At 36.7% G+C, this 19,313-nt stretch overlaps 1 protein-coding gene across 11 annotated transcripts in view; it reads left to right on the forward strand.

Moving 5' to 3' along the window:
* The window catches only part of LOC120527673 (LIM and calponin homology domains-containing protein 1-like), a 332,902-nt gene that overhangs the window by 189,982 nt on the left and 123,607 nt on the right, over positions 1-19,313 (forward strand). For all 11 annotated transcript variants that reach the window (XM_039751356.1, XM_039751353.1, XM_039751350.1 and 8 more), the window contains exons 6-7: positions 293-403; positions 12,096-12,291. In XM_039751356.1, coding sequence (XP_039607290.1) covers positions 293-403; positions 12,096-12,291 — 307 coding nt within the window. The remainder of the gene's footprint in view (positions 1-292; positions 404-12,095; positions 12,292-19,313) is intronic.

A 19,313-nucleotide genomic window follows, 5' to 3' on the forward strand; every position in this document is an offset into this window, starting at 1 on the left:
TCAGAGGGCACACTCATTCCTACCAGGTCAATTCAGAACTGTCAGTTACCTAACATGAATAAGAAGAAACTGTAGACCCGTGAGAAAACCCCCATAGTGGTGGATAGAATATGCAGGCTTTACACACAGAGACAGGGCCTGGAGTCAAATCTAAATCCCTAGAGGTTTGAAGACACAGTGTTAAGATTTCTGTCACTGCACTATCCTCCATCATTATAATCTATTGTTATTATTTATATACATGTTTTAACAACGCTAGTCAATCTACTTTTTTCTTTTTCATTTTTCTCAGGTCTTGATTACTATCTACTGGCTGGGAAAAGCTGCCAATTGTTGTGCTTCCTACAATGGGCCAACACTAAACCTGAAAGAATTTGAAGGACTGTTATCTTTAATACGAAAGGTATGAACGTGTGACTCTGATATCAGCGAGTACTTTACTAAAATAAATTACTATATGTCAGATTTTTTTTAGTATCTTGCAATTGGCATCAAATAAGCTTTTTTAGATATGAAGTGAGAACAGCGTTATCAAATTGTAAATAACACCTTTCAGTTTCAATACAACCACTATACCAGAATGAGACTAGAAAAGACTAGAAAGGCGGTGTATCTCCTTTGAGTAGTTTTTTGCCAAAAACCAGTTTGTATCAGTCCTTTGTCAGTAGGGAAGGTGTCAGAACTACATCACTCATTATTGTCTAGGGTTGTTTGAATTTCATTTTAATTTCTAAATCATTCAGTTCATCAATGATGTTGGCAATTTCCATTTATTAGTAGGCATGGATACATATAATTTCCTTATCTGGTGTGTTTGTGGCCTAATCTACAAATGTAAAGCCTTTTTTGTTTAAGGAAGAGGAACAATCTGGCCATAAAAAAGAACAATTAAAGAAAAGGATCCTATCAATATAGATAGTCACCTATTTAGCCTTTCCCAAAGGCTGCAGAAAGTGTTACTGCTGTAGAAAACATTCTTCAATGTTCCTGTTCCAAAAAATTCAGGCGCCTCTTCACCTGATGAGTACAGACCAGTGGCACTCACCACTCGCATAATGAAGACCTTTGCAAGGCTGGTCCTGTATTATGAGTCCTCTTGTGGTAGATCTCCAAAACCCACTGCAGTTTACCTGTCAGACAAACTTTGGAGTGGAGGATGTAATTATCTACCTACTGCTGTAAGTGCCCATTATTTTGAATTATGAAGGAAAATCGATCATTAAACAAGTGAGTAGACTAAACTATATAACAAAATAAAAAATCCAGAGTTTATTCATTTTCTTTTAAGATTAGTGTGCGTTTACATTTTTGTATACACTTTACTTCAGTTTTCATCTGCATTTCCTGGTGAAGTTCATGGTGGCAAATAAGTAAGTTGGCTTGGCAACTCCATCATCCGGAGTAGTGTTTTGCTTTTCCTGGTTAATTTCCATGTGTGTTCTGGGCCTTCTTCCAGTGATATGTACTGGCTATAGTCACTCTGCGTGGCATCCGGTTGGCAAGCAAAATACATTTTCAAACCACATCTGGCTCCTTCTCAGCAGAACTACTGATTGTCTAAATCGGTGAAAGGCAACCTTTTTTGAGTTGCGGCGCCAACAATTCCAAAAGTCCAAAAATTTTCTTTCGCGGCGCACCTGAGGCACTGCCCATAAATAAAGTCGTGACGACACAATCTATGGACAATCACCAATAAAAACAGTTAATTTTACACGTTTGAAGGACATTTTATTAATAAAGGAATCGAAGGATAAATCTTAAATTTAATTAATGTGAACGTTGAGATTGTTTTTCAGCACATATGAGACTGATGCGAAGATCAATTTTCGAAAGACAGACGCACATTTCCTTGTCGATCATTTTGAAGTCTTTCACATTTCTTAGACTTCATTTCCGTAAGTGTTCCGTTATCTGTTTTTCCAACATAAAATATTTTTTTCTAAACATTATCTTTTTAATCAACCAAAAGTTCAAAAACACTAACAATTTTAAATATTTTACAAAAGTTTTTGCGGCGCCCTAGAAAATTCCACGGCGCACCGGTTGCCCGACAATGGTCTAAATCAAAAGTTCTTCTGCATTGCTGTGTTTCTTATCCTTTTATAACAAGGAAACACAACTCCGCTGAAGAACTCAGTTTCGGATTCTTTTACTTCTGATGTCATTCTTTTGGTCACAGTACGTGATAATGGGGATAACTGTAATATAGATCAAAGGCATTTTCAGAAGACTTCAGTCCTGTTTCCCCACCAAAGTGCAACCAATTTAATCCTCCCAACCGATTTTTATTTTTTCGTCAATGTTGCCAAGACACTTAACCTCACTTAATAAGTATTAATTTTAGGCTTCCCCATTCCTCTTCCTATATATTTATTGTTAACTTTCTGAAGCATTTTAATATTGATTGTTACCATATTTTACAAGTGAAATTTGACAATCTTTTAATCTCTAGGAAGTAAACTGAAAGGCGTCTTTGGGTTATGGAGAGCTGAGAAGCACATTACCTTTTATTAATACCATCAGTAATAATCAATGTAATTTAGCTCCCTCTATGCTTATTTTAAACGTCGTCATTGCCATTATTTTTTATATAGCACAATTCACTTCCTTAGCATGCTTCTTATAATCATATTATAAAATAAGCCTCAATTAAACAGAACATTATGTAAAAATCCAAAATATGAAATCTTTTAATAGACTGCTATCTGTGCTACCCGTTAAGCCTAAGGTCAGTTGGCTCCATCTAAGGTTGAAGCAAATGCAAGTACATAAATGATCTTACCCAACATTGAATCTACAGGCTGGCATTTAACTGTGGAAGGAGGTTTAGAAAACCATTTAAGGCATAATACACTTGGGAATACACTCTGTTTGAAAACCGTTGAGGAGAAAGCATAACTTGCATGTTTAGGAAGTGTCTAAACAGAAAAAAAACAGGAATATTCTGTCAGTAAAGGTACTGTAAGTAAAACAATATTCTGTGGAAAGAATCTTTCTGTAAGATGTTTATGAATTTCTCTACCTTATTGTTTAGTTTTTTTTTCTCCCTGTAGTTATGAAAGATATTCCATACCTACCTCATCTGAAAGACAGCCTTAGACTCTTTCCCCGTTGGGGTAAGATGCTATAATGAAACCATATCTCTTAGGATTTTGTCATTTTTACTATCTCTTGCTATATCAAATGTACATACCATGGAAAGTTCAATAAATAACATCCTAACAGTGCATTCTGTGGGCCTGTCAGCACTTCAAATCACCCTTTGAGTTCCTTCCAGATGTTTTTAAGATGTTTCTTTTGGATCTTGTTACTGTATATCACATCTCTAAGGAGATTTTGTTGTTAGATGAAATAATTCATGTCAAAAAATAGAATTGCTGAATGAAAAATTCATACTCAACCTATTTTTCTTACAATCTCTGCTATGTATGTGTATATGAGTATAAAGTATGTCATTATTATTATTAGTATTATTATTATAGTATTATTAGTATTATTTTTTTTTATTTACTTAGTATATGCTTTTAACTAGGGAAGCATGCAAAGGCAGCCCATTCCAAATATAATTTGGTAGATTCAAAAGTGCAAGCGATTTTCTTGACAGATGTGTTTACTTTATAAGATCACGATACATTTCAATTGTTTACATATAATTTAATAACTTACACAAGATTCCACATTGAGAAGAAGTCAAAGATCAAACCCTAAACCAGGGGTTCTCAAAGTTGGTCCTGAGCTAATTAAGTGAACTGTTATTTCCTAGATTTGGTGTTTTGGGAACCATATAGAAATTAGAAAACTAAGTTTGGTTTAAAAAAAAAAAAAAATTATTAAAATATACTAAGCAGTTGTATGGGAATAATGCATTTGTTTCTTTTTAAAGTGCATGCTCCCATCCTAGCAATATTTTCATCTTAATTTTCATTTTACTTTTTCAGGTGTTGCAAGTAATTAATCAATTAATTAATTAATTAATCTGATTATTTACTAAGTAGTGGGTCTAACACTAAGGTAGTTGCAGACTTTCGTGATTCTGTGTTGTTAGCCTGGGTGTCTACTGTGCTCGTTTTTGTCATTTTTAAGGTGAAGGGAGCAATGGTACAGAGAGAGAGTAAAATATAATGAAATCAACAAAAGAGAGTTAAGCATTTAAACCTTTAGCAAAAATAGAAATATTTCTAAATGTCTTATAAATGAAAAAGTCATGCTGCTGTGCTTTTTCTGAAAGTAGAATAAGAGGAAATAAAGAATACCAGTGTTACCCGTTGTCACTAATTATAAATCTGTTTGACCTGAAGTGACAGTGGACCTGCAGGACCTACTTCGAGTACCCCTGCCCTAAACCATGTGGTATAAACTGATGCTCTAGCCACTTGGCCACACTACCACTGTCTTGATTTACTCAATGCTAAGTGCCATCTGGTGTTTAATGTAAGTATTCAGTAACTGTTAATGTGCACGTATTGCTTAATGTTTACAATCAGTATGCACACGTGTGCTTCAGGCATCTACTGACAGCTATTGAGGAGAGATTAAACAGGCATGTAGCTTGCAGTGACAAGAACTGAACAGATGTTATAGGTATACATTTAGTTTATGTTGAAGTTCAGGAAGTCTGGTACAGATGTTTTAACGCTGAAAGAGTGATGGTGTAGAGATGTCAATTATACCCCACGGGCTCAGGGTCTTGCATTTCCACGTTCACCCCATGCATTTTAGATTGATTGGTGTCACTCTTTTTTAAATGGCTGTACAATTGAACACTGCATAGGACTACCATACTGTCTACCACATTTGCTTCCATTACACCAAATGCTGCCATGATAATCACTTGCCCTCTGTGATCCAAAACTGGATGGATTAAGTTTACCCCTGTGCACGTGCAGGACTAAATGTACACTTATAACATTTGCTTGGTTCTTGTCACCTAATTGCATGCTATGCACATGCTTAACCTCTTTCTCTCTCTAGCTGTCATTAGGCTGCCTGAAAACACACATAACATGTTGTTATTGCTGACCCAGTCAGGCTTTGTAAACTAAACCAGTACATTTGCGAAATAACACAATCATTTTTTCTCATTTTGAGTGGCAGGAATAAGCCTCTGTATGAAAGAATGAACATTTAAAAACATCCAAATTAAAACAAAATACACCTTTAAATAAGGAAGACCTCAGTATATCTTGAGAGTACTATCAAGCATCATTATTTGCCCTTGGACTATGTATAATGTATAATCTTTATGAAATGAGCCCAAACCCATTTGTCTCAAGTTGAAGAAGAAAACTCCCAAACATGTATGTATTTTATCATAGATGATAAAAACGAAGAAAATGATCAAAGTGCCACTTACAAATCAGCTGCACAATTGTATGTTATTGGACTCGAAAGTAGACTATGAATAACATCTTTGATGAGGCATGGCCCAAGATAAAGAGAAGGCCTTCATAAACATTTAAAGCTAATTTTAAAAACTGATGAGCTCACTGTGGACATTAAGGGCCGATTTATACTTCACGCTCATGTGACTACATGTGACAGCAAGAGTCTAAGGAAATCCTTCGGGGATCGATGTGCGCGCTTTGCTGTTTGATGAATGGTTCAAAGTGGTGAAATAAAATGCTGACTTACAGATGCATTCGTGGTTCTTTTTTTATTCAAGCGTCGCATATTCCCGATCCTAATGACACGATACATTTTAAAAGTCTCACATACCATCTTTTGTGCCGTCTATTTTTATTTTTTTTTTTACTTTACCTGCTGTGAGGTCCAAAAAGCTCGTAGCGATTAAAAACTGGGATGACGTTTATGATGGTCTGCTTTAATAATAAAGTAAACTGCGAGGTTAAAGTGGACATTTCGAGATTAAAGCCGATATTTCCACTTTAATCACAAAATACACGTTTTCACCGTGTCTTTTATTTTTTTGTCAGTGGCTCAAATACAGCGCTATACGTTATGTTGCCGATGTGAAGTTGAAAAAAATAAATAAATAGACGGCACAAAAGATGGTATATGAGACTTTTAAAATGTATCGTGTCATTACGATCGGGAATATGCGACGCTTGAATATAAAAGCACCACGAATGCATCTGTATGTCGGCATTTTGCTTCACCACATCGAAGCATCCATCCCATAGGATCGGCATAAAGGCTTTCTGTCACATGTAGATAGTACCCGATTGTAATGACACGATACATTTTAAAAGTCTCACATACCATCTTTTGTGTCGTCTTTTATTTTTTTTATTTTTGCAACTTAACAACAGCAACATAACGTATAGCGTTATACAGTATTTGAACCACTGAAAAAATAATAAAGGACACGGTGAAAACGTGTATTTTGTGATTAAAAGTAGAAATTTCGGCTTTTATCTCGAAATGTCCACTTTAACCTCGTAGTTTACTTTATCATTAAAGCAGACCATCATAAACGTCCTCCCAGTTTTTAACCGCTACGAGCTTCTTGGACCTGACAGCAGCGGAAAGCAGCAATAGATCACCACACAGAACAAATTAAATGTATGATATTCCAACTCTCTGCACATTCAGAATCTTTAGATTTATACTTGATATCACTTTCATGATGAAATGCATTAAAGTGTGTATATTACATTTTACATATAATTTCGTTTAAATAATGAATACTGTTAATTACACACATGGGGGTGTCACGGTGGTGGAGCGATAGCACTGCTGTCTCGCAGGGAGTTATGTTGCTGGTATTTCCTGCTTGTCTTCCACACTGTGCTCTGGTTTCCTTCCAAAGATATGCAGATTTGGGGATCTGATGCCGCTAAAATGACACTAGTGTATGTGTGTGCTTGTATTCACCTTGCGATGAGCTGAGGCCTCGTCAAGGGACTGTTTCTCACTCGTGCCCAATACTTGCTGGAATGGACACATCCCTGAATTGATGGATTTAATCAATAAACATCCTTTTCAGAGATATTGCGGTAAGGTGTCATCAAAATTTAATGAGTGTTCTAGGCAATTCACAACACAGAGAAGCCAAACATGTTCTCACCGTGATATCTCGCACTGCCACCTGGTGGATTCCTCCAGATTTACGTAAAGTACGCGCGCAAGTATGAACACCACAACGCTTGCATAGCAGGAGCGTCCGCTGCAGCATGCGTCGCGTCACGTGAAGTATAACTCCGGCCTTAAGAAGTAATTTTTAAAACTACTGTATTTTAATTAAAGGTAAATTTACATTATTGATTTTGCATGGAAAAAACACCATAACTGCAGTTGTTCTTAAAATTGCATTATTACACTGAGCGTTGTAACATTTCTTTTAAGAAAAGCATAGTACAGTATAGTTATTATTGAAATACACTTGTATTACAATAAAGTATAGGTTATTATTATGTTTATTATACACATAGGATTAATTAATCACCTTGGCTATTAACATTTTTTTCTTTTTTTTTCTGTAGTACATGCTTGAAATTGCTAAGTGATATGCCTTTTCACTTTATTTTCTGATTAAGTGGGCTCAAAAGAAGCTTTTTGACCTAGACCTTTACTCCTATTTTAGAAGATAAATCCAATGACACTTTTGAGCCTTTGAGGTTATAAGTTCGATGAAGGCACACGACAGCTGAGCTGTGGGAGGTGTAGAATGGATTTAAATGTCTAGTAGATCAGGAGGAATGGTTCTATTAATGTGTTTGGACTATAATTAGTTTGACAGGGTCAAGCTTGCTGAAGTAACTTCTCTTTATTTCTGTGCTGAGCTCATTCATAAAATTTCAAAAATTGTAACACTGAGAAATAATGCCTTTAGACATCTGAAAAATTTCTATATGCCTTCCTGATCTGTAAAACTACTGATGCACATCAGACATGATTCCAGAATTGGTCTTATGTCCTTTTCTATCCATCATATACACTCTTTGACCAATTGGAACCAAATTTGGATTGGAGGTCCTGAGAGCAGAGGTCCTGTACGCTACATTTTGCACACTAGTGCCATCTGCTGGCCCAGAGCAAGTGAAACATCCAAACAGTTTTGAATTCAGACTAGCAGACAAAATCAATAGGCCCTTATGTATAACGATGTGAGTACAATTCTCACTAAGACATGATGTACGGACAAAACTGGAAATGTGCGTATGCACAAAAAAATCCAGATGCCAAGTTTCACACACTTTCCCTTTTTTAAATCCCAATGAATGTGGAATTTAATGCACTTGTAAGTGCCTACAGCCCCACCCTGACTCCTCCCAGAATTTTGCATATTTGAATATACACATCAATATAAATAGCCCCTTCAGTTCATTGTGTTTTGTTAAGACAATGGCAAAAGCACGTGGGAAAAAAGTATTTCACTGAATGCGATGTGGGGGCAAAGAAAAACTTACTATTTGTTTGCTTAAGCAGTGGTATACGCAACAAAAAGAAGTTGATGGAGTGATACAGTGTAGTGGAAACACTCAAGTTCAGGTTAAGAAGGTTGCACAGTGCCCAAATAAAAAAAAAAAAAAAAAAAGGGGAGTCAGATATAAGTCGAAGCAAGTAGCAGCTCACCGTTTGTTTATTCTGTTTCAGAAAATATTACAAAAGCTGGCCCCTGTGCTGAGGACGCAATTCCAGGCAGTGATGCTGCTGCTGTGCCGACTACATCTTTGGGCACTGGCTACTCACATACCTCTGCCTTGGAAACCGATGGGCAACCATCTGGCTGTGTACAGATGGATGCTGTTCTGGAGTCACAAAATACAATAGTGGATGCTGTAAGAAATGTGGCCAATGAACTAAGGAATTTAAGGGCTGTATATTGTGATATTGTCCACAAATTAAATGAATTGGTTAAATAAATGCTGCATCTGACTGTTTTTACATTCTGCTAATTACATTCAAATGAACACTGTCCGATTTGGCTGATCATTCGGTGGGTCAGGTTCATCATACCGTATCTCTTCAGGAATGGGCAAGCTATGATTGTGTGCCACATTATGCAGCACACTACATGCTTGCACAATGTGACACATTTTCTGTGAACTATATAACTGCACATTAAAAGAGTGGAAATGCTCTCTTTTTACATAAGCAGATTCATTCTGTAAAGGCATCTTTTGTAATGTAGCATTGGCACCAAGCTCCACAATAGATAGATTCTCTTCTCTTTACATGAGGTGACTTGCTATCCTTAAAAGGACTGCTTGCCTGTTTCCGCACTAGTTGGAAAAAGCACGTGTGACTGTGCGGTGTTGCCATTATTATAAGCTCTCCTGCTATAGATGATGTAATACCAGCTCATTCTTTTGGTGATTCATCCCTAGCTAATGCAACTTGTCTGGCACCATTGCAATAGATATCTGTGTGCAGTTGATCGCTTCGATTACATTTGGAAAACCGCACGTTGCTGCAAATTGCCCTTTGATGTTTGCCTTTTCAACCTCAGTGTATGGAAATCTTATCTGGATGACAAGTGGATAATACTATCCAATACAGCTGGCATTGCATGACTCAGTAATGCTTGTTTCAGAAATACTTGATCGGTCAATAAGTTCATGTTGAAAAGCTCCTGTGGCTAAAAACTTGACAGTAGACAGAACTTGCAAAGGAGCAGGTAGAGCACAATTCCTCAAAGTCTGCCTTTCTAAAGCACACAGCTCCAAAAAGATAGTTCTTGGAAATCGAAATAGACTTCGAAGTCGGTCATCATCATCATCATCTATAAATACACACTGTCTTTTAATTCTTCCAATTGAAATGTCTTCTAACAACACTAAAGCAGCATTGGTAGCTTGAATAATTTGGCCATTCCGTGCACCATTATATTGTTACAGAATGATTGTAATCAAGTGAATTAAATTTGTAAACAGTATGCTTTTAATTTTGGTGTATTTGATAACACCTGTGTCATGGATGCAGATATGAAAAGAAAGGTAAACAATACAGGAACAGTAGCACTGCTTTGTCGTTTGGTGCTTCCAGTTTGCAAAACTGAGCAGAAATGTGCGTACGCACGGTGTTTTGCTGCCGTGAAAATATACATGGCTTTACTACAAGTTTAGTTTTTATACATCTCGAAGCTAGTATGGAAACGAGAATATGCAACATGTTTGTGCGTGCACACTGGAGAGGCAATGTGGATGATGGGTGTGACGGCTAGCCATAACAACAGGGTCAAAAAAAAAAAAAAACACACAAACCTTTGCTTTCTTTCCATATCCCATTTTACAAATATACCTGGGCAATGCTTTGGGAAGTTATTATTGTTGTTAACATTCTACCTACTACACCCACTTAATCCAAGCACAGGGCCATAAAGGCTGCCCCAAAGTAATCTGGGCATAAGTTTCAAACTGATATTCTTATTAATGTAAAAATATTGGGAAGTGTTGGTCTAATGATGGAATTTAGGCTTGTTTTTTTAATATTCTTTTTCCATCCACATATGATAAAATTTACAATTTTTAGTAATGTAATATGCATTAATGAGTTGTGTCATTTTGAAAATACTTTGATAATACAATTATTTTGAATTCTACTAACCAGTTGATTGGTTCCTATAATGTGATAGTAATTATGAATAGGACACAGAACATAAAACTGCAAATGTCTGAATAGGAGCTTTGTGGAAATAAGGCTGCCGCGTACGAGCAGCAATATAGTGCCCGTGTGGTGGTTTAGGAATTGGACCCCATCATTTAATAGCTTTTTGTTTTGATCTGTAACCAACAGAAATGTCAGATTAAGGGGAAAAATTAGTGTTTCAAGATATCCAGTCAAGTATACAGTAGCACAATTAAGATCTATGCTTATTAGGCATTGCTACCACTCCATACTTGAAAGTCATTGTCTGTATGTGACTGCCAAGTGAATCTAATTTATGGTCATCAAAAACTGAGCTGGAAAGGTGATTGGATTGCTGTTTTCGTTGCTTCCCAATACATACTTTAAGAAAAAAATATTGTGCCAGATGCATCTCTATACTGCTGACATGCTTTATAATCTCACCAAAATAGATATAAAAATTGCTTTTTGCTTAAAAGAAAAACTTGTAACAACTGATTACCAGTATTTTTAATATATAGAATACATCAGTTAATGGTCATAGTTTCTACTTGCTACTCATAAAATGAAACATTTAACACATTTGAATCCCTGGTTCAATTTGCTTCTAAGGATAAGTGAAGTGTTTAGGAATTACAGTAGTATTGATGTAGAGATCAATATAATTCTGTTTTACTGAGCCTTTATATGTAAATTTATGCATCTTGAATAGTTTTTAAGCTTGAAAAAGACTTATTTCAACAGGGAGAACGTTTGCTTTGTCTCTCCTCTGCTATTGTAATTCATCTTAAAATGCTAGGCTGCGACCGGCTTCTGCTGACCTTTCCTGACGCTCCAGTTTGAATGTGTAGTATAGGCATACTGCACTGGAAAGAATGTCTAATCACTAACTCGTCAAAGGCAGCCATTGTTCTTTGTGCTTTCACCATGTGGGTCAGCTACAAGTGCCTTTGCATCCTCCAGAGCCAGAAACTTTTGAGGGGGGAAAAGGGTTGGCTGAAGTTTACCTCAGAGACTCAGGAAAAGCATTCTTGCATATTTTTCATTGCTGATTACCTCGCAAAGAAGTTGTTCTTTCATAACAGGAACTTCTGAGGAAGGTATAGGGAAGTCTAGAGCCATACTGCTTTTATTTTATTTCCCCAGTACACAGAGTATATTTTCAGGCCCTGAGTAGTGCAGAGCAACCAACAAAAAAGACGAAAAGTGCTGGAGCAGTACAGAAAAAGTGGGAATCATGAATCAGAGTTAAAGGACAAATTTAAGTTTGCAGCATTTGTTTTACTTTGTAACAGGATCGTTCAACAACATTGCAGTGTCAGTAGCACCATGAGTCATGAGCAGGTACAAATCCCACAGCAGCAAATGTCATCCGTGTGCATGGATGGCAGTTTTGCTTTTGTTTTATTTCATTATTAATTACTGCACTATAAAATTAAACATTGTTAAATTGTGTTAAACATGCATAGAGGTTACCAGTCATTTCTGGCTTTTATTTTTTTTTTCTGTGTTGGTTGGAGGGGATTTTCCCTTTTAATTGTTTGTATGTTTTTTTTCCTTATCAGGAAGCTGAAGACCTTGAGAGCCCAAAAAGAAGTATACGAGACAGTGGCTATGTTGATTGCTGGGATTCAGAACGCAGTGATTCCTTGTCACCTCCTCGGCACGGTAGAGATGATTCCTTTGACAGCCTGGATTCATTTGGTTCACGTTCACAGCAGACACCATCTCCAGATGTTGTGATCAGAGGCAGCAGTGATGGTATGTACATGAGGCTTGCTTTATCCCATTCTAAATGCATACTGTACATTGGATGCTGTTGCTTTTTTTTTGGGGGGGGGGTCTCTGTTGCATTGTTTTGCATTTATGGTTTGTTGCTGACCAAACTAGAATGTTAAGCATACAGTTTTTCATCTAAGTCCAAAATTTTATGACTTTTAAATGATCAGTATGATGTCTGCCTATCTGCTAAATCTTATGGTTATCTGCTCTATTAAAGGCACCATATAAAAAAGATTGAATGAACTCAGGTAAACCTTAATTTACTTAAAGCAAATCCTGTTTACACGTTATGGATGTATGGATTTGGTAGCAACTGCTGAGTTGTGGTTGGTTGAAGACCGAAATATATAAGAAATTCTGTTGAATAAAATGTATAGTTTATGGAATGTATTGGGGATTTTCAGGCTGGCACCTATCAGAAAATCTTTATTGCTTTCGCCACCTAGTTTCTGTCTTTTGCAAGCATTAACTTTTACATGTCTGATGAAAGTGTATCACATAAAAAGTGAAAACCTCAGATGCCAGAACAGAGCTGAAGAATAGGGAGTGCTTTAGATACTATATTACATATTTAGAGTTGTTACTCTGTTGCAGTGTTCACCAAAATCTTTTTTTTTTTTTTCCTGTTCTCTTCATTTGAAAGAGGTATATGTGCTGATTTGCAGTTATGCAGTTGTCATGATCAGAAATTGGATTCTAACAAAAGCTTGATGCATTGATACTGTTTTTGGAAGCCTGACCAGTATCTGAATATGTGTAGTGACCATTTGTGTCATGCAGTCAACTAGGACATTTGGACACTAGGACAATTAATAGGCAATTTACAGTGTTGTATTTCTGATGAGGTCTAGTTGTTGGCACTGAAAAATAAATTGAACAATTGTCTGTTATTGTATCCCCCCTCTCTCTCTCTCTCTCTCTCTCTCTCTCTCTCTCTCTCTCTCTTTATTTATGGTTGTATGGTGTCTGCATATACTGTGTGTGTGTGTGTGTGTGTATTTATGTGGTATTATATAAAATGCTTTAAAGTGTTGATTAGGATTTAATAAGAAGTATAAGGTAAAAAGTGAAATTTAATGATATGGTCACACACGAATACCTGTATAGATCATTGAATGTATACAGTATAAACCTAGTCATTCATAGTTGGAAACCAATATAAATAATGCAGTGGATAATTTACTCAAAAACACCTGACACTGCCCTCTGATTCATGAAGGTATTGAATTTAAAACTTGTTTGTTTTTTGGCATTCCATAAGTCTGCCTGATATGCTTATAATAGTGTTTTTTTTTTTTTGTCTCCATCTCTGTGCATACATTTGGAGCTCTAGTATATCTTATTTATCTTATGCCTTTGAACCTGATTTCTATTCTCCCAGTTTGCTGGTTCTAGCAGAGCGGAGTCTGTCTGGATAAAGCAATAAAGGTGCCTTTAGAGACCTATCCCTGATCCACAGGTTTTGTTGTAATGGCCAAATGTTGGATGACTCTTCCTGTTGGCATGGTGGGGTATTGAGATTTGTCGAACCTCTATCATTTGTTTGGTTTCTCAGTTCTCTGTTCTTAGAGATGGTGGTTCTGCCAAGTTGCTCACAACAAAATAAATGTATGCATCTGATTGGTTCCAGGGAGCACTTTCTGAGTATGTGTTTTGGAGACCAGTTCTGTTGACATGCAAGTACTTGTGTTCTGTATTTTAATTGTTAATATTTTCTGACAACCCCAATAAGGTTATTTACATCACGTGCTCTGCATAACACAGATGCTTTTTTTAAGATGGTGGTGGTGGTGGTGGTGGTGGTGGTGGTTGTTGTTGTACAAAATGCTGAAGTTTGCTTGTCTTGACAATTTATTGAAAGGATTTTTGTAATCGGGGTTGGTAGTTTTTTTTTTTTTTTCCTTCCAAATTCTTCATGTCTCCTATATGTTGTTCATAATTCTGCCCAAATATGAATGAAACCCACATTGTACATATAGACCTTACTGTTGCTGCTAATGTTAGGTGATGATCCTTCAAGGCTGTGCTTAGAATTTTGTAAACGTAGCAGTCATTTTTCGGGGGGAGTGTGAATGTGGCTGAAAGAATAAAACTAAATTTAAATAAATAAATAAATAAGCTTAACTTTTACAAGTACCACAAATTTACACCAGTTGTTACAGATTCATACCAAATGCAAGTTTTTATTATTTAATAGTAATAATAGCAACTCACTACTCAAAACGTTAAATGCAGGGAGAACCCGGGATCATACCCGCAACCTCTTGATTATGAAACAGCAGTTCCTACCTTTGCACCAGCCAAGCAGACGTGTCTACTTCATATTAATTGATATTTGGGCTTCGGTTTTTACACATTGACAGCAACATGTAAACTGAACAATTTGTTTTTCTTCAGTTATATTCTGGAATAAAAGCACACTTGTTTTGCTATACTTTTTGTGAATGTGTATATTTGATATTTATACTTCAGTCTTCACACATTATACAGCTCAGTCATTATTAGTATAACATGGAAAAAGTTTCTGTTTTAGTTGTTTTCAACATTTCTGGCCTTGCATTTCCTGTCATCAAACATTTAATCAGATTGTTGTACACATGGAACACACATGAATTGTATGTATTCCAAAAAACAATGTATTTACCCTATACAACTCCAGACACCTAACTCCCAGATACACAAACTTCAGCTGTGAGAATTTTGTGTCTGACTTCAGCTACTACAATTGGAGATGGATGAGCAGGCTGCCTGCTGCCAGTTCTGATTGACACATTTGCAAAACAAAGATGCTGATGAGGTGCGAGGGAAATTTTAAGTTGGCCTGGCATTACAATTATTTGCCTGAGCTGCAGGGATTCTAGTGTTAAGGGGTGTAACAAAGATAGCCAAGAGACATCAAAGGTTTGGGGCAGCCACCCGTATAATATGCCCTGGCTGCAAATGTGTATTATTTTTGAGTTGTGTTCAGGTTGAAGTCCAAAACCGAACTTACTTGAGTGAGAAAATATGGTGTGTTTAAAAGCAATGACAGGAAGTGACGTCATCAGGGGCGCCGGGACCTAGTGGGATTTTCTGTGAATGGTGTGCAGTGGATTGAGAGAGAAAGTTAGTGCATCACGCCACCCCTTTGTCTGGCGTGGTACTACTGTTATTCAGGCCCTCTAGCTGCCTCCCAGTCACACACGTGTGACGGGTAAGCTCAGAGATGTGCAGATGAATGAGCCTGTGGTGCTCTGGATAATGCATTATCTGTTATGCAGACCACAGTTTGTAAGACTCAAGCACTGTTTCTCATACGGATGTGAGCAACACTGGAGCACCACAAGGAGAACCTTAGGCTACAGATATAACACTAGGTCATTATCACTTGCAGAAATTTCCAGATTACCTCGCTCTTAGGCTGTGTATTGATGAGGGACATGAAACAGTGTATAGGAGTCAGGCAGAGAACTGTGTTTTTTGGTGCAATAAGAATTGTCTGTAACTTAATATCGGCAAAACCAAGGAACTGGGTATTGGCTTTCAAAAAAAGAAAAGAGACTCTATGTCCAATCACTATTCAAGGAGTGGATGTAGAAATGGTGCACTCCTACAAGTACTTGGGGATCCACATCAGTAACAGGCTGGACTGATCTCATAACAAAGGATGGTTTTATAAGGGCAGAACAGGCTCTTTTGTTCTTAGCAGACTTTGTTTCTTTAGTGTGGGTAATGACATCCTTTGCATTTTCTTCAGCTCTGTGATAGTCAATGCAATTTTCAACACGGTGTGGCTCGTAGCTTCGTTTCAAGAGAAGCCCACCAAATCAATAAGCTAAATAAAAGGGCAAGCTCGGTTACGTATACGTACTCTGGGCAAGCTCGGTTACGTATACGTACTCTGGGCAAGCTTCGGTTACGTATACGTACTCTGGGCAAGCTCGGTTACGTATACGTACTCTGGGCAAGTTCCTTCACCCTTATTTGTTTTGCATGGTTGGTGAAAGCCAATATCAGTGTAATATTATTTCCTTTATAATATGCCTTTTTAAGATAAATGCTTTACATGGCAATATAGAATACAAAATTAGATTTTACAAAGACAGCACAACCTGAGTGTCAGAGGAACAATCACAAACCTAATTTTCCAAGTGGACACATAAATACATGCAAACATAATGACTGCAGATTTTTTTTGTTTTGTAGTAAATGGCATGTGTTTATTCTAGTAGGTATGTGGACAAACATTTAAGATGAGCAGATAGAGAGAGTAGAGAAAATTGATCTGGGAAGGTCTAAACATACATAGCCTCTAACAGAAATAATTTATTAATAATAATGTCATGTAGTAGAAGTGTCAGAAACAAATGTAAGACTGCAGCATGCCCTTAGTTTTATGCTGTATCCTGCTGGTATCACTTGCTAATAGTTGGCACCAGAAACCATTAAAAAATTTACAAAACAGCACCTTATTAATGATGAATGCCTGGGAGCTCTTCATGATAAGGTATCTGTGTTACCTGCCACATCCCTTGCTCCCTAATTACTGTGTAAGAAAATTTGGGAAGTATAAAATTATGTTGTGCAAAACAGTTCTGATGTTTAACAAAGACATTTGTTTTGTATCCCATGTTTAGACCTTGGGTAGATTTTTATAATCTATTATCTGTTGCTCCTTTTTGGGAAGTAATTTTTTGTAATACAGGCTTGCAAAATACTTGGAGTCTGTATTCTGAGAAACAGGGTCACAGTTTTGGCCTTGATGATAGTTTTGTTTTGCTCCACTACTGAGTTTTTGGCTTTTTAAACAACTTTCCAACCTGGAAGATGACCAGCAATGCAGGGATGAGGTTCAGGGATTAAAGGAATCCCTTCAGTCTGAACCAGTGATAAAGCAAGTCTGTTTATTGTTACTCTGCAGTAGAGAAATTAAAAGTAAATTCTGTTGAAAGGAGAAAAATGACCCATAACGTTTCAGTGCTGAGTGAGAGGTTCACAGAGTGATAAAATCTTCTGCTACCTCAAATGACTTGCCAGTAAAAATATACTGCTTGAGATATTTTTGGGTAGTTTGTTTTAATTGTTTTGTGATGACAGCAATGTTTAATGGAAGCTCCTTTTTACAATTATCAATTTTACGGAACAAGAATAATACAAATTATTAGGTTTGTAACAGTTTTGTGCATCATTAAAAAATGAAAGATGCAGTAGCAGCAGAGTGGAAAGTTGGCAAAGAGAGGTAGCGATTGAGAACCTTCCGTTAGTTTGCTTTCTATCTTCTGTAAGGAGACACTTTGGGGTCTGTATTGTTTTAAGTTGGATCTTATCCCTGAATATGAACTGAGAACCTTGGTGTGACAGTTGGCAGCTGCTGTCTTTCGTCACAACATGATAAACTCAGAAGTATATTTACAACATCTCTGCAGTTTGTGCAGCATTTTTGGTCTCAGTGGACTAATATTTTACACCCCTTGCATTCTGTGTGACAGACATGCTGTTACGTGTTATGCAGTACATTTTATCCTTTAAACAGGTGTGTACTTTGTGTGGCATAGTTTAGAACAATTTTTATCCCAAAAGACCTCTATCATTCTCAATTGTCCCAGAGTACATGGAATAATGTCTGCCTCTCTTGTTGTTGTACAAATTCCCCATAAAAATTAAAAGTTAAGCAATCCTAGAACTGCTGCCACTCAGAGGGGATATGACTTTCCTATAGTAATGGGGCAGAGTCTGAAAACAGTAGTGAACCTGAGGTAGGATTTGAATAAAAATATATAGTTTTCCTGTCAGCATTGGATAAAGGGGTTCAGTTTGTGTGGAATAGCACCATTTGGAGTATCTTTAATGGTGGAATTTTATTGGCATATAAAAGATTCCTTTAAAATTAAAGTAAACATGTATTTTGATTTTTTGAATCCATTCTTTACAGCCATAACCAAAACACACAGATTAGTGGTTCCGAAACGAAGTCCTGGGCCCCCAACCCGAGTGGCTGCAGGTTCCAATTTATAATATAGTATAATTTTTATATAAACTGATATTAGGTTGATTTTTTATATGTGTATATATATTGTGTCAAAGATAACATCTTCATGAGAATTAATCAATCTTATGACATATATTACACAACAATATTATGACATTGAGTAGAAACTTTATAAATTTGGTGAAGGTCTTAACAGTTTTAGCAAACATTTGGTAAAGATTGTTCTGAATTGGAGTCACAGACATGGCAAAAGTGAGTGAGGGCTGGGATCGTGTCTAGTCTGCCCAAACCCAGACAGTTAGTCCTCAACCACAACAGGCAGGCTTTCGATGGCAGAGGTCTAAAAATAGGGCTTTATAGTTCAAAATGCACAAAAAAAGCCTTATGAGAGAGGAACCATAAAACCTCTGGCTGGATGTGACATAAAGAATCTTTATAGAATGAAGAATTTATTTTGTATTCTACAAAAGGCACCAAAAATGGGGGTGGATGGGGGGAGGCAGAAAGGACTTCCTAAAGAGGCAACAATTCCCCAGTATGTGATTCAAGAATAAAATCCAATCACATATGCGATATCAAAAAAAACAGGAAATCAAAGGGAAAACAATGCTTGCAATAACGTCTGACATCTCTCAACAATGTACTGCTGGGATTTCTTTCTGGCCACAATATAAAGGCAGACCTAGCAGCACTGACATCACGGTCAAATTGCCTCCTGGGTTTTCACCCAGAAAACAAAAGAAATGTGCAACATTTAAAAACACAGTACAACAATACAAAATAATAAACAAACCTACTGGGAGTCACACAAATATGAAAAATAATAATTCAAACACAACAATAAACCAGAAAATAGGAGTAAGCAGGGAGTAAACCCTAGTTGAAATATAACAAAGGTGTCTGCCTTTACATATGTGTGGAAATTAAAATTGACCATCAAAACTACATGTACATTTTTTTGGAACAATATGAAGTTCGTTACACAATTATTTCAAGCCTTATATCAATATTTCCTGAATTATGAAGGAAGGTA

This window comes from Polypterus senegalus, chromosome 4, assembly GCF_016835505.1.
Source record: "Polypterus senegalus isolate Bchr_013 chromosome 4, ASM1683550v1, whole genome shotgun sequence".
Lineage (NCBI taxonomy): Eukaryota > Metazoa > Chordata > Cladistia > Polypteriformes > Polypteridae > Polypterus > Polypterus senegalus.